A 14,257-nucleotide genomic window follows, 5' to 3' on the forward strand; every position below is an offset into this window, starting at 1 on the left:
GTTTTAGTCACTCAGAGACTCAGATTTGCCTCACTTTTGAGACTCTCAGATGAGGATCACAGAATCATGGAATCATTAAGGTTGGAAATGACCTCTGAAATCAAGTCCAACCATTAACCCATCATTGCCAAGCCCACCACTATCCCATGTCTCTAAGCACCACACCTACACATTTTTTGAATACTTCCAGAGGTGGTAATTCTATCACTTCCTGGGGCAGCCTGTTCTAATGCTTGGCCATCCTTTCGATGAAGATTTTTTCCCTAATACCTAATCTAAACCTCCCCCAGGGCAATTTGAGACTATTTCCATTTATCCTATCACTTGTTCTCAGGAGAGGAATTAGAGGTGAATCCAGGATTCAAATTGCTGAACTCGCTTTGCTGGCTGTAAAAAATACATGAGGAGTTCTCCGGGAGCTTCTTTTCACCCCACCAGCACCTCTGATTTCTGGGGTGAGAGAGCACAAGAGCCAAAACACGTTTCCTTGAGGAACTGATTTCTTTGGGATGATGGCTGTGCCCACCTTCACCATCCCTTGGTGCAGCACCAGGGTCCGCAGTGCCACGAGTGAGTCCTCAACCCTCCTCTGGCACTGCTTGTGCATTCCAGCCACTGTGTAAGCATTGACTCTGTATCTTTGAGCAGACTTCCACATATTGCCATCCTGCCCCAGTCAGAAGGGCAATACATCAACTGCTGATGCACAGATTTCTATTTACTGAAGCACTGTCTCTGTGGTTGTGCTTTCCGTGCTCTGTGGCTTCTCCATCAGTGCTGGGAAGGCAGAATTGACACAGCTGGCCCAACGCAGCTGTGGGTTGTAATGAAGCTGCCCAGGAGCAAATTAAACAGAGTCTTTAATCTGCTGTGGAGACAGAGTGTGGTGAATGCTTCTTACTGACCTGCTTTTCTTGGGAAAGGGTGCAATAAGGTAACCTCTCTATGACTGGGTGAGACAAAACAACTTTCTAGGCATTTACAGTGGTTACTGCAGCTTTGTATGAGTTCTGGCATGCTATGTGACTGATGGACTTAAGTGTGCCTCTCTTACAGGGAGCAGAGCAGGCCCAGAGGCCAGAGGTGGTGCTGAGGGAGAGGACACATCGGCTGAGCAAGAATTCAGTAAGAGAGTTGCCCAGTTGCCCTCCCCGTCTCTAGAGTTGTGCTCATGTCTGTGTGATTTGCACAGGCAATTTTCACATCTGCAGGTGCAAACTGGTTTCATATGCAAATTTTACATGAGGTTCTGTAGCCAAAACTCTGCACTCTACAAACTGCAGACAAACGAGTGCAAGCCTGTCCAAGGTGAGCTGTGCTGGCAGCCAAGCAAGGCGCTGTGCAGCTTTCCCAACAGTTGTGTGCAAAATTGTCGTGTGTTCTGCCATGCCGCCCACTGCCCAAACAGAATGAGATCAGGGACTTGCTCTCAGGGACATTAAAGAGGGAAGCTTCACTGTGCCATGTCTTGCACCCTCGTTTTCTTCTCTTTGTGGGAAGAGGCTTCAGCAGCAGGTGCTGGGCTGATGGTATCTGTCTTTGCAGCTTCACAGATTTGGCTTCCCTTTTCAGCAGTGTTAGAAGCTCAGGTAGGGATCTCTTTTGCAGCGAAGGCAGACCATTCAGAGGCCTTCAAGCACAGGAACTTGTTGGGATTTATGTTCTCTGAATAGCATAGCTAGACTGGGGGGGCAGGGTGTTCCCACATTGTTTCTGCCTTAGCTGTGGTCAGTAGGCACCTGATAAGATCTGTGACTGTACTATGGATGTGTTTCTCTCAGGGTGGTCTGAACCCAGTTTTCCTCTAGCATATAAACAGGGTGACAGTTACTAGTTGATATTGCTTGGCTGTGGATGATCAGGAGTACATCATGGATAGTAAGGATATCACTGCCATACATGTTATCCTGGATATGGAAGGAATGTGTCTGAATCCATCCCCGATTATTGTTTTTTCAGGCAAGAGCCACTCCTAAAAGGAGTCCAAAAAGCCTCTTGTCTCTGACTAGAAAAGTTATGTAAAGCAGCCCAAGACAAAACAAGGCAATGGAAGGATGACAGTCCCTGAACACGCTTTGTGTCTGCCAAGTGTTAAGACAGTGGATATGCAACAGGCAATACAGGTTGTCCTTTATAAGGGGCACTGCTGCAAGGGCCAGAAAATAGGAGAAAAAAAATACCTGCTGAAACATTCTTATGTGAAACCAGTTCATTTCTCCTCTCTAATAGCAGAGACAAAGCTTGAAACACCTGAGCAAGAATTGTCAGGTCAACCAGGATCTCCAAAGCAGCCTCTCCAGCCCTCAGTTCCTGCTCCACAGCAGGAATGTCAGCCTCAGGAACAGGAGCCAAGGAAGAGAGATGAAGGGAGAGAGCGTCGGCCCTCACAGGAGAAGAGAAGGGACATGGACCGGCACCAGGAGCCACCCTCTCAGAGGGAAGCAGAGGAAGCCACACCACCAGATGGTGGAGGAAGCAGAAGTGAGTGACACAAAGACCAGTTTTGGATTCCTCTTGCTTGCACTCTGTGAGGCCATCTGCAGAAAGGGCAGCATTACACTAAAACCTCTGGAGGCTATTTCTATGTTGTGCAAATCCATGGTGTAGAGTAATGGAGGGCTGTCCAGCTCCAAAGGTGCTGACTAACTGCCTTTAGGAAAATTAATTCAGGCTGAGCTGGCTTTAGGGTGGTGCAGTTAACTTAGCACAGCTTCAAAAGTCTTTTGGGCCAGCGGTTACCCTGGGATGAACTCTGAGAAGTGACTACTTCTATTCTGTTTTCTGGGAAGGAAAGGTTAGCAATTGGAGGTGATAACTGGAATGTCTTGCAAAGTGGAGAGAAAAAAGCAATGGCATTGCAACTCAACTGCAAGAAGCTGTGCTCTTGCTTTGAGTGGGTTTAGTCACAGTAAACTTGGTTCTGAATTATCTTTTTTTCACTGCTTTTTCTTCTCGGGCCACCTCCCTGCTTGTGTCTCTCAGCAATTATGCTGAAGCGAATCACTCGGTTCACCCCCCCAGAGGTGATTGTGGGGCTCCTGGCCCCGTACGTGCGTCTGTCCACGTCCAGCGTGCGCATCATGAAGAACAAGGCTGGGCGGATGGGGCAGACCTATGGCTTTATCGAACTGGAATCTCATGCTGTAAGTACTTTCCTGCTTTGACCTGCTCCATCTGTTGGCATCTGATAGCTGTAGAAGTGAAGAAACCACAGAAGTGCAGGAAATCTCTGTGCTTGTGAGGCTGCTGTGCTGAAGCAAGTCCTCTCTTCTGCTTGTCTGACGAGGTACAGGATTTCGCTGTTACAGCTGTTGTTCTCTGGCTTTAGGAGTCAAAGATTGATTGTTGTCACAAGCTGTGACACTGATTGAGTTTCTCACCTCAGTACATTTCTTTTTAGACACTCTAAACTTGAACACTTCTTGCATAGCTATTTTGTTTGCAGAGAACTTGAATCCAATAGTTTTTGTTTGTAGAAGGCAAGAATCTTAAAATTAACAGACTGTCCCATGTTGGAGGGTTCACATTTTCTTTGACTGGGTGGCTCCCAGATTCCATAGCTGTTCTTTGATGTTAGTCCAGAGGGTGTTTACTAAAACACTTTGGGGCAGCAGCAGCCACAGTGCCACACTGTCTGGCAGCCCAAGGAGAATGCTGTCCCCAGCTGGCTGCTGTAAGTGGTCATATGACAGAGAACCTCACATTGCATTTATCCCTTTTGTTGCATCCTAAATACTGACACTTCGATATTTAGTGTTGTGTTTCTTGTCCTGCTGAGCACAAAACATTCCTTTCAGGCAGACTGGATTTGGAAAATGTGCTGTTTCCTTCTCATGGAAAGTGATATTCCTTTTCCTTTTACAGGAGGCGCTGAGATTGCTAAAGATACTGCAGAACCTGGATCCCCCGATCTGCATTGATGGGCGTACGTTGGAAGTGAATCTTGCCACAGGGAGGAGAAGGTACAGACAGATGAGGCAGTGGGGTTGTCCTTTACATGCTGTACAGTGAGGCTAGAATGCTGTTGTCAGAGCAGGTGCTTAAAGTTTGGCATGGGAATTAGCACAGATGTTCCTACAACCAAAAAAAAAAAAGTTTTGGAGAAGTGAAGGCATTGAAGCTTGAAGAAGCTTCAGTGGTTGAGCAGAATGGGATTACTGATCATAATGCATCTTGTTGTCCAGCCATCAAATCCTGTCCTGCAGGAATTAGTGGATTCAGCTTTTTAAAAAACATGTGGAGAGATTCATCTTTGTAGACACAGTAGAGTGGAGTTATATTTCTTGTGGAGACAGTGGTTTGCCAAGTCTGTCCCCTGGGATGGATGCAGTCCAACATATGGCCAGTAAAGATGGTCTTTCTGCCTTTATTGGTCCTGCTGATCATTTTGGATATACTGAGGTTAATGTAAAACCAAATTGCCATTAACTTGCAACCTTTATCTCAACAGGAATGACTATGGGGAGCATGGTGACAATTCCTACTATGGCCCGGTAGGTCTGCACAGCTTCCCTGCAGGTTGCTTAAAGGGAGGGAGCACTGCAGGGTGATGGGCCTGACTGTGTCAGGCTTTTTCTCTTTGGGCTGTTGAAAAACTGCAGAATGTGTTTCACCACGTTTGAAGATGGGGTGCTAATGCTCAAATGTGCCCACTGCTGCTGTGTCCCTCATACTGTTTATCATGTGCATAGAAGTGCAAGTGAGTGCTGCTGGAGGAAGTTACTTGATGCCACACTTTATAGAGTGATTTCACTGCTGGCTGATCTCAGTTCCCAGAGTGAATGTCTCCTTAGTGTTTGTTACTAGACTGCAGGACTCTTCCCATATACTGGATGGGGTGGAGGCTTCCATACGGATTGCTGTGAGTGCCCTCATGGAAGCTGCAGAGATCTCGTGCTTTGTGACACTGTCCATTGCTCTGCAGATGAAAAGCTGTGTCTGCTCGTGCTCTGTTTAGGATGGCTAAATGAGCTCTTCTCCTGAACTTTGGGCCTGTCAGAGGGAGAAGAAGCAATATGATGTTTGTTAAAGAGTCTCTGACCTGTTTGTGTTGTTCACTTACTCCAGGGCAGAAGGGGCATGAGAGACAGGAGAGGTGGCGAATCACAGAGACGCACCAGAGCACAGTGTAAGTTAAACTCTGCTTCACTCCTACTGTGGAGACTTTTCTTCCTTAAAAGGGCACTGACATGTAGAAATCAGCCCAAAAATATTTTTAAAGGCTAAGAGTAGGTTTGTTTGCTACACCCACTTGTGAGTTCCTTTGCCAACTTTGTTTAGTCACATTTTCCTATCTGATGATGTGTTTCTCTCTATTCTCACTGTGTGAAACTACATGCAGATAAAGGAAACTTGCTGCCTATTTTTCCTTGTTGTGGGAAACTGATGGGATAAAATCAGCCTGGCAGTTACTAGAGAAGACAGAAGAAAATACACTTGATGCAGCAGTGCCAGTAGCTGGAAGAGCACTCCTGATTGTTTTAGTGATTTATATATAGCATTTCTGAGGTCTGTCAAAGGACTCTCTGGAAATGAGAAGCATTCCTGACATTACGGGCCTACTACCCTTAAGGCCTTTGGCTTTTCCTGTAGAAATAATCCACTCTCTTTTCTTCTCAGGAGCTTTCATGCACCAATGGGGTGGAAGAGATGTGGGGAGTGTCATCACTTTAAACAGGATTGAGAGAAAACAGCTTTTCCTTGTTCACAGGAGTGGGTGGATGTAGATACTCATTACCCCATTCTTAGGGAAATTACTGAATTTCATGACCAAGTGTTGTGGTCTTGTGATCTCAGCACAGCTCTTGTTTTGATGTGGAAGTTTTGCCAGAGTCCTAAACAGAATTGTGAAAACTTATCACCCCTCTTACTCTTTAAAGAAGAGATTATGTAGGTCAAGTGATATGAAGATACTCATACCTCTCTTGCCAGGAGAAAAAAAAAGATTTTTTTTCCATTCTTGATCCATTTAGCAGTTCAATATTTGTTAATGCTTTTGTCTTTCTAAAAGGCAAGTTCTGCTTTTGGAAGCCTGTAGTGCTAACTCTTGTCTCTCTCTCTCCAGCACCATCAGATGTGTCCACATACATTTATGATCCTGACACTGGGAATTACTATGATCCCATAGCTGGGACATACTATGACCCCAGAACTCAGGTGAGTGCATGGGAAGAAAGCTTTACATGCAATATGTTCTTACAAACTGCTCTTCACTGGAGGGATTTTGCAGCCAGATCTTCAAGACAAGCCAGCATGCAGTACAGAGGCAGCTTTGTGTCTTTTAGTCTGTCTTCTGACCTGTGTGAAAGAGATGCAAGTTGCAAAATACCAATGAGAGGCTAAGAACCCATAAGCTGTGTGTTGATCCAGCTGTAGCTGCCTCTGGCCTCTGAAGCCCTGTCTTTGGAGGGTTTTTGGTCTGCTTTTCCTTGAGTATACTTACAGGCAGAGCATCACAGCTAAATTTTGTTGTAGACATGTGATATGTGACTGTCTGTAAGAGAGAATGGAGAACAGAGCTCTGTTTTCATCTGTGGTCTCTGCTTCACAACTGTAGCCAGCAGTAGCTGTAAGGATGCCAAAAAAGAGCCATCAGCAGAGATTTTCTGAGCTATAATCTTGTTCTCATGATCCTGGGTATGTCCACGTTGTGGGAGAGCAGGGCAGTGCTCTGGTGACCTGGCTGTGGTCAGCTGTCTTCTGCCCCATCAAAGTTCTGAAGCCCTTGCCCTCTGCAGTCCCTTCTTACTGTGCTGGTCTCCCCAGCTCAGCAAGCAGTGAGAAGACTGCAGGGGTTGGGCTAAGCCTGCTCCAAATGCCTCTTTCAGAGGGAAGTCACAATAGATCGGGAACCCTCCTCACCACCCCCGACGGAGAGCAGAAGGCGGCGGCATGGGAGCCAAGAATGGACAAGTGACAGGAAGGAGTCACACAGCAGGGACAACAGGGACAAAAAGGACAAAGGGAAAAGTACTTCTGCTAAGGTAACTACCTCCAGGCATCAGAATGACCTGAAGCCAAGAGGCTGATGGAAGAGAGGTTAAAAAATAGAGAGTAATTGGTGGATTCAGAAAGGCAGGGACAGTGAGAGAAGACAATGGGGTCAGCAGCCAGAAAAAAGCATGGTGGTTGTCCAGCCAGGGAGTAAGTTCCCAAAATTTTTCTCTCCTTACATTGAATCCAGGGCTTCTCATCCCTTCCTTATATTGAAGGATTCAGACACATCCAGGTAACTGAGACATGTTTTGCTCACTCTGCTGAAAGCACCCAACTATTGTAATAGAGACAACAAAAAACTGGCGGAGACATTTAAACACACCAATTCAGATGATGATGGAGACTCAGCTCTCCCCTAACTTCAGTTTCTGCCCCCCAGTCTCAAGATAACACCCTTCATTGCTCTTCCCAGTGTGGGAGCTGCTGGTTGGGAGTAGCTGCCCAAAGTGATGTTTGAGGTCTGTGATACTGACAGGGCCTGAGGAATGCCAGGAGAGTTGGTAGAAGTGATTTAGCCACCAGTGTGGAAACTTTGTGTTCTTGCCTCTTGGTCTGAATGTGCTCAGTGGAACCAGTCCTGGGCACCTGGGACTTGAGGGCTGTAACTGTCCCTGAGGCTGGTAACAAGCCAGCCAAGGAGTCATCAGGTGCAGAGGCTTTCAGGGACACTGACCTAGGAGAAGCATGGTCCTGTCTGAATGGAGGGTAAAAGCATCTCCAGTAAATCATTCTGTTGTTTTCCCCACTTGCCTGTTTTCCATGGATGCCCAGAAGTGGCTTCCTGGCTGCACTGTGTGCTCTCTGATACCTGTGTTGTTGCTGTCCTAACACCAAGTCTTGGATTTTTCAGAATGAGCCTGGAGAGGAGAGATTCTTTGCAGAAGATGTCTTCAAAAAGCCATTGCCTCCCTCTGTGAAGAAGGATGAGAGCACAGGCCTGGTGAGATGTTACACTTGTCTTCCCTGGTCAAGTGCAAGTAACTCATGAGCCACTAAATTGGAGCCTGTCCAGGGCTCCAGCCCAGTTCTCTGTAAAATGTGTGAAAGTGAAGCTTCATCCCAGCCTACTGTCTGTGCTGCTGAGCACACAGCTGAGTATCACAGGCTCATCCTGTTGCAGTGCTGACTGCAGTCTCTGGTGCCCTCTGTCCAGGATAAAGAAGAGCCTGGAAGCCCCCCCATGCTGGCTTGGCCTGGCCATATGTTGTTCCACAGTCACAGCAGAGAAAATTGGTGTTGTCTGGCAGTGGGGGTTGCTTTGAACCTGGTCTTCATGTCCTTTGTGCACACACAGAGGTGCTCAAATGTGACCTGGCCCTGCCTCAGCTCCCTCTCTGATATGAGGCATGACTGTCAGCATCACAGTGTAGCAGAGACTGAGAGTGGGGTGGGCTGGGACAGCATGGTGAGCTGCTGCAGCTGTCTCTGAAATCACGGATATGGCTCCAGGAGAGCTCTGCATTCCCCAGAAGGGGAATGTCTCCTACCAAAACCATCACCTCATTTCTGCCAACCACCTGGTTTTCTTGGAGGCCTGTCTGAATGAGTGCTTAGCTGCTGTGTGCTCTGAGTCCATGCTATGGCAATCTTAACACCTGATCTCGACTGTTTCAGACTGAGACTGGAGAGGAGAAGTTCTCTGCAGAAGATGTCTTTAAAAAGCCTTTACCTCCTTCAGTGAAAAAGGAAGAGAGTGCAGCCCCAGTAAGTATCTCCATGGGACTGTATTTTGATCTGTTTGAGCCTTGATACAGTTCTCAGGAGGCTCAGCACAGCCTGGCTGCAACTGTGAGTGCCAGAGCTGCCAGAGATGTTTCTCATGCCAGAGGAAGGAGTGCTGGGGATGGAAGGTAGTTTGTTTTTTAAGTCTGACCTTGTTTGTGGGCTTCTAGCATGGAAGTTTGGTACCTGCATTTGAGCAGGATCTCACTCAAGTAGTCCTAAGGCAGAAAACTCTTCCAGCCACCTCCAGGCTGAGGAAGGCCAAATCTCACTGATACCCATTTCTAGAGGAAGTGAGTGACAGCAGCTCGCTGCCAAACAGCCACTGCTTCGGTTGGCTTCTTGTGCTCTCAGGTGTGTGGCAAGTTGGAAAAGCCTGGCACCAAAGCACAGCCTGTCTAGAGAGCAGAAGGGCTTCCAACCTGTAGTGTGAAGGGAAAGAAGCCAGCCAGCTCCTCTCTGTTCCCTGCCTGCGCTGCTGGGAAGCAGCTCTCTGCCTCTTGGACTCGAACAGAGACAGTAGTCACGGGGAGATGGGTCAGGGAAGCAAAGCTCCGCTGTCCTGGCAGGCTTGATGCTACAAATTGTCACACTTTTCTCTGTTTCCCTCAGCCCAAAGTGGTGAACCCTCTGATAGGACTTCTGGGAGAGTATGGAGGAGACAGCGACAATGAAGAGGAGGAGGAAGAGGAGGAGCAGTCCCAGGCTCAGTGGCTGCCGCCTCCCCCACACCCACCGGCACCGCGCGAGGAGCAGCCGCGGAAGGCCAAGGCCAGCGACGACAAGCTGACTGACTGGAACAAGCTGGCCTGCCTGCTGTGCAGGAGGCAGTTTCCCAACAAGGAAGTGCTCATCAAGCACCAGCAGCTTTCCAACCTGCACAAGGTGTGGGGAAGCTGGGGGCTGCCGTTGGCTCATTGGCTTTGTGAGCTGCACGGGAAATGCAGTGGTTGGGTGGGAAGAGCTGTGCTGAAATTGACACAGTAGCAGGCAAGAGCTGTGTTCAAAGCATTGTGTGAACTGCTTGTTCCTGCCTTGGTAGTGCTATAACATCAAGGTGTGACTTTGTAAGCTGTAGTGAGACAGCTGAGGCTTGAGGAGAGTGGGGTGCTGGCACACACAAGTGTGAGAGCGGTAGGAACTTGGCATGTGCACCCTCATGTTCTGTGCTGCCTTTGAGCTCTTGCGTTTAGGAGAGCCAAGCTGCACGTGGGTTAAATAGGACTGGTTGCCTTCCTTACTGCAGGGAGGAAGGGCTCCAGGCCTCTGTGGGGGAGCAGGTAGTCTGGGCTGCAGGAGAGGCTGCTGTGCTTGGTATAGTGCAGGTACAAGAGCATGCTGCTTTAGCTGTGCTCCTTATGGGTGGAGCAGATGACCCTGACAGCTTGTGTTCCCTGCTTGACACTGCTTTCTGTTTTTCCTTCTTCCAGCAAAACCTAGAGATTCATATGAAGATTAAACGATCTGAGCAGGAACTGGCGTATTTGGAGAAGAGAGAGCGTGAGGTGTGTCTCTGGTGGTGGGCAGGCAGCTGCTTGTGCTTCTGCACTGGGGGGGCGGTGTTCCCAGGAAGACCCTCCACTTATGCACCAGGTATCAGCAGGCATCCACTTAGGCACCAGGCATCAGATGCTTCCCAAAAGTGAGCTGTGGGCTTACTCTGCATGGGGATCTGTAGGTAGTTCTGTGACTTCTAAGCTCGGATCTCGCTCCTCACAGAAGGGTCTGAGCATGGTTTTGTTGTCCTGCAAGCCAGCCTTTGGGTTCTGGGCTAAGTGGGACACAAATTTCCATCTAAAACTGATGGGGTGTATGGGCTGCTGCTGCCTGGCCAGGGACAGGAGAGCTGTACCTGTCTATTGTTTGGAAGGTCACAGAGCCACTCCTGGTGCAGTAGCTGTAAGGCTGCAACAACAGGTCAGGGTCAGCCCAACAGATGGCATCTGAACAGAGCAAGTGTATTGTGGGATGTGAGCATTCAGTATTTGTGAGCCCCCAGGACAGCATTCCAGCCAGCTGAGCATGAGATGAGACGTGGATGCAGAGCAGTCTCCTGCAGTGTTGACTCCTTCATAGCTCCTGTACTTACTTTGCTCTTCCTGTTGTGAAGGGGAGGCATAAAGATAAAGGAAATGACCGGAGAGAGAAATTCCAACAGATGGATTCACCAGAGAGGAAACGACTCAGATATGACCGTGACTCAGAGAGGTAATGGCTGTTCTGGGTTAGATCTCTTTGTGGATGCTGATGTTGGGGTGGGATGTGTGCTGCTGGCAGACCAAGGCTGGGAATTGTCCAGTGGGGTAGATCTGCAAAGTAACAGCCAGACAGACAGAGACAGAATTACTCAAAGTGTGATCCTGTGGTACTGCAGGACATCTTGCAGAGATCAGGAAAGGGCTGGGGTGGAAACAAGGGTTTAGGGCAGAGCAGTGCAAAGCTGCCTGGTGCTGGAGGGGTGAGATGGGGGTCTGAGTGTGTCTGGCTGGACACAGAGAACGAAATGCAGCCTGTTCCCATCCACATCGTCCTTAAGGCACTTGCTGCCCTCCTGTCCTGGCATCTAGCCATTGAAAGAAAGAGCAAAGCTGTGTTTCATCTGTTCCCTGACTCAGAAGAACGCTGGGAGCTGTTTCCATCTCGTTCAGAGTAGGTGGAGGAAGAAAGTGCGTGCTGTGTGGAGTTCTCGACAGGCCTGCCTGCTGTGAGCTCGCGTGTTCAGTGGGCTGAGGAACGGCCAGGCATGTGTTGAAGATAGAACTGGTTATGTGCCTGTTTTCTTCTGGCACAGCACCTCAGAAGGAGACCTTTCCTCTGTGTCTTGCAGTTTAAACATCCACATCTTCTCTTCCCTCTGTTTTCCTGGAATAGCTATAGATAAACTAAAACAGTTTGTGTGCAGTGTCACCAGCAGCCAGAAAGTAGAAATTGTCTGAAGGAAGAGTCTTTTATGCTGAGAGGTTTTCAAAACTGACTTTTGGTTAATGGTCTTGGATGAGTAATGAGGTGGGAGAAAGAGTGTCCGAATCAACACTGCATCTGTTGAGCACTGAGAGAAAGGAAAGATCTAACAGCAGCAGGGATTAGACTTTGCTTTCCTGCCATTGCTAAGACTTTAACTAGGAACTACAAGCACAGAAGGCTCCTGGCTTGCTCACACAGTAAATATTTTGGAGTCTGAGCTCATTTCCTGTGCCCTGGTGAGGGCAACTCCCCTGAGGTGGGACAAGGAAGTTTGCAGTCAGAGGTGTGCAAGCCCTGCACGCAGAATCCGCCGTGGTGGTTTCCTTAGGCACTGTGCTTCTGGCAAGAAACTTGGATATTCCACGTGAGAAGCTGAAATGTCCATGAAGGTGCTGTTAGCAGAACTGAAAATCCCTGGCATGTGTTTGAAGCACTGCAAGACTGGACAATTGATTCTGGTTCTTTTGCAGTGACTATGACCCAAGGCTTGACAGTAACAACAAAGGGAACCGAATGACGCAGTCTCCAGGGTGGAAGAAGGGCTTTGGCCACAACCAGCAGGGCACAGCATCGCCACTGGAGGTGAGTTTTCCTGCCTTTCAAAGCACACCACTGTCCTGCAGCCTATACTGTTTCCCAGGACAGCTGGAGGGAGTTCAAGTCAGGCTACAAATCTCAGCACCCCCTTGATGGAATAACATGTGTGCACTGATGAACTTTGCAGACTGGGAGGGGCTGTATGCTGGCCATAGAACAAGGTTAGAATTTATATGGATCTGGAGGTGTTGAAAATAGAATGAGCAGGAAGGGTGTGAGCGTCTCACTAGTACCTGCTCAAAGTCAGGCTGGGGTTTGAACAGGTCACCAGCTCGGCTCTCTGCAGCAATGTGAGCTGGGGAAAAAGCTGAACTTCCCCTGGGGAGGTGTGAGCACAGCCAAAGCCATGGGGCCCAAGATGCTCTTTGTCTGCTCTCCTTAGCACTTGTGGGGCTCTTGCTGCCATTGCAGACTGTGGATATCAGAAGATAATACCAATATATGGCACCTGACGAGGAGTAGAGACCCATTGGGAAAGAATGTCAGGGATGGGCAGGGTCAGGTAGATCCTGCCTTCTGAGACAGGCTGGGCTCTCAGAGAACCTTAAATTACTGCAGAGCGTTTATCAGGGAAGCAGCCTGGGGCAGGGTCTGCTCTGCCTTGCCCAGGGCCACATGAGCAGCGCTGTGCTCTGGTGGCAGGCTCTTGGCTGGCTGGGTGCTGTGGTGTCTGTGCTCTGCTGAGGGACAGGCAGCTTGGAGCAGGGCTCACAGGGTGACATTCAGCCTGCAGTCAAGTAGATCATTAAAGCAAATATTTGAGGCTTTGTGACGCATGTTTGCTTTGAGCCCATATACATGAGGCAAGAGTCCCTCTTCAGTGCAGACAGCAGGAACCAGTCTCAGCTGCTGCTCAGTCCTTGTAGCGAGGTCCCTGTGCCCATAAAACATCAGCTTTGCCAAGAGGCAGCCCCAGCTCCGCGCTCTGGGAGGTCTGAACTCCCATCAGGGCTCCCCATCTGCATGGGGAGCTGATGGCAAAACACAGCCCCCGTACAGTTCATAGAAAGGCCAGAAGAGATTTGCTTGCCTTTCAATTGCAAGTCAAGCTGGACAAAGCCATGTGACCATGCCAACCCCACACAACTCTGATCCCTTGGGCCAACTGGTGAGATCTCTGGTATTCAGGTAGGTTGGACTGAAAAGCCAGAGAAACTTCCAGCCTCGCGCCTGCTCTTCTGGGCTAACTCCAGGCAGGTATTGCTGAATAATGCTGAATAATACTGGCTGCAAGAGCCAGTCCTTGAAAACTGGTTGAAATTCCAAGCGAGGTACCAGTGCCCATGGGAGCTCTGTTAGAGAGAACAGCTGAGCTTGTGCCAATGCAGGCGAGCTGCAAACAGCTCCCCAGGAGCCCAGCTCTCGCCAGTGCTTTCCTCTGCTCGCTTCCCATCCTGGCTCGCCCGTGGCTGCCGGTGCTGCCTCTTGGCTGCTCACCCTTGGCTGCCCACTCCTCTGTGTGCTCCTCACAGCTGATCCCTGGGGTTTGATTCCCCCTGGGCATTTGCTGGCTGCTTTTGTTGCCCACAAAGGGCCTATAGTTTTTCCCAAGCAGCTTTTGGAAGAGCACGGAGCGCTTGCTCTTCCTCTGCTCGGGGATCCACATGGGAGCAGTCAGCAGTGCTGAAGCTGCCCAGGGAAGCTTTTTATTTATGGGAGGAGAAATCACTAACACAAGCTGTGTCTGTTTGCAGGCAGAAAACAGGAGGAGGGGCCCTGGGTTGGGGGCCCCAGGGAAGCCCCCCAAGAGGCAGTCCAACGAGACCTACCGCGACGCTGTCCGGAGGGTCATGTTTGCCCGCTATAAGGAACTTGAGTGAATGGTGGAGGAACCCCAGATCTGTCTCTCTCCATCTCCGTCTCTTTCTCTCTGTGTCATGTTCTTTGAAGGTTTGGTCTTTATTTTTTTGTTTGTTTTTTGAATTGTTACAGGTTTTGCTGCTAGAATTTTTTTAATAAAACTGAAAATTTGTCAGTG

General features: G+C 49.0%; 1 protein-coding gene across 3 annotated transcripts in view; it reads left to right on the plus strand.

Moving 5' to 3' along the window:
• The window catches only part of RBM6 (RNA binding motif protein 6), a 57,668-nt gene extending 43,411 nt beyond the window's left edge, over nt 1-14,257 (plus strand). For 2 of the 3 annotated variants that reach the window (XM_088061916.1, XM_088061917.1), the window contains exons 9-23: nt 1,057-1,125; nt 2,230-2,481; nt 2,983-3,143; nt 3,865-3,962; nt 4,451-4,493; nt 5,068-5,128; nt 6,065-6,156; nt 6,828-6,983; nt 7,847-7,936; nt 8,611-8,700; nt 9,331-9,603; nt 10,149-10,223; nt 10,829-10,926; nt 12,153-12,264; nt 13,974-14,257. In XM_088061916.1, the coding sequence (XP_087918042.1) occupies nt 1,057-1,125; nt 2,230-2,481; nt 2,983-3,143; nt 3,865-3,962; nt 4,451-4,493; nt 5,068-5,128; nt 6,065-6,156; nt 6,828-6,983; nt 7,847-7,936; nt 8,611-8,700; nt 9,331-9,603; nt 10,149-10,223; nt 10,829-10,926; nt 12,153-12,264; nt 13,974-14,099 (1,796 nt within the window). In that variant the 3' untranslated portion in view covers nt 14,100-14,257. The remainder of the gene's footprint in view (nt 1-1,056; nt 1,126-2,229; nt 2,482-2,982; nt 3,144-3,864; nt 3,963-4,450; nt 4,494-5,067; nt 5,129-6,064; nt 6,157-6,827; nt 6,984-7,846; nt 7,937-8,610; nt 8,701-9,330; nt 9,604-10,148; nt 10,224-10,828; nt 10,927-12,152; nt 12,265-13,973) is intronic. The other variant, XM_088061918.1, reaches the window with a different exon arrangement.

The sequence above is a fragment of the Pseudopodoces humilis genome, chromosome 13 (assembly GCF_049639895.1).
Source record: "Pseudopodoces humilis isolate 2021_Gansu_Grassland_sample_001 chromosome 13, ASM4963989v1, whole genome shotgun sequence".
Classification (NCBI taxonomy): domain Eukaryota; kingdom Metazoa; phylum Chordata; class Aves; order Passeriformes; family Paridae; genus Pseudopodoces; species Pseudopodoces humilis.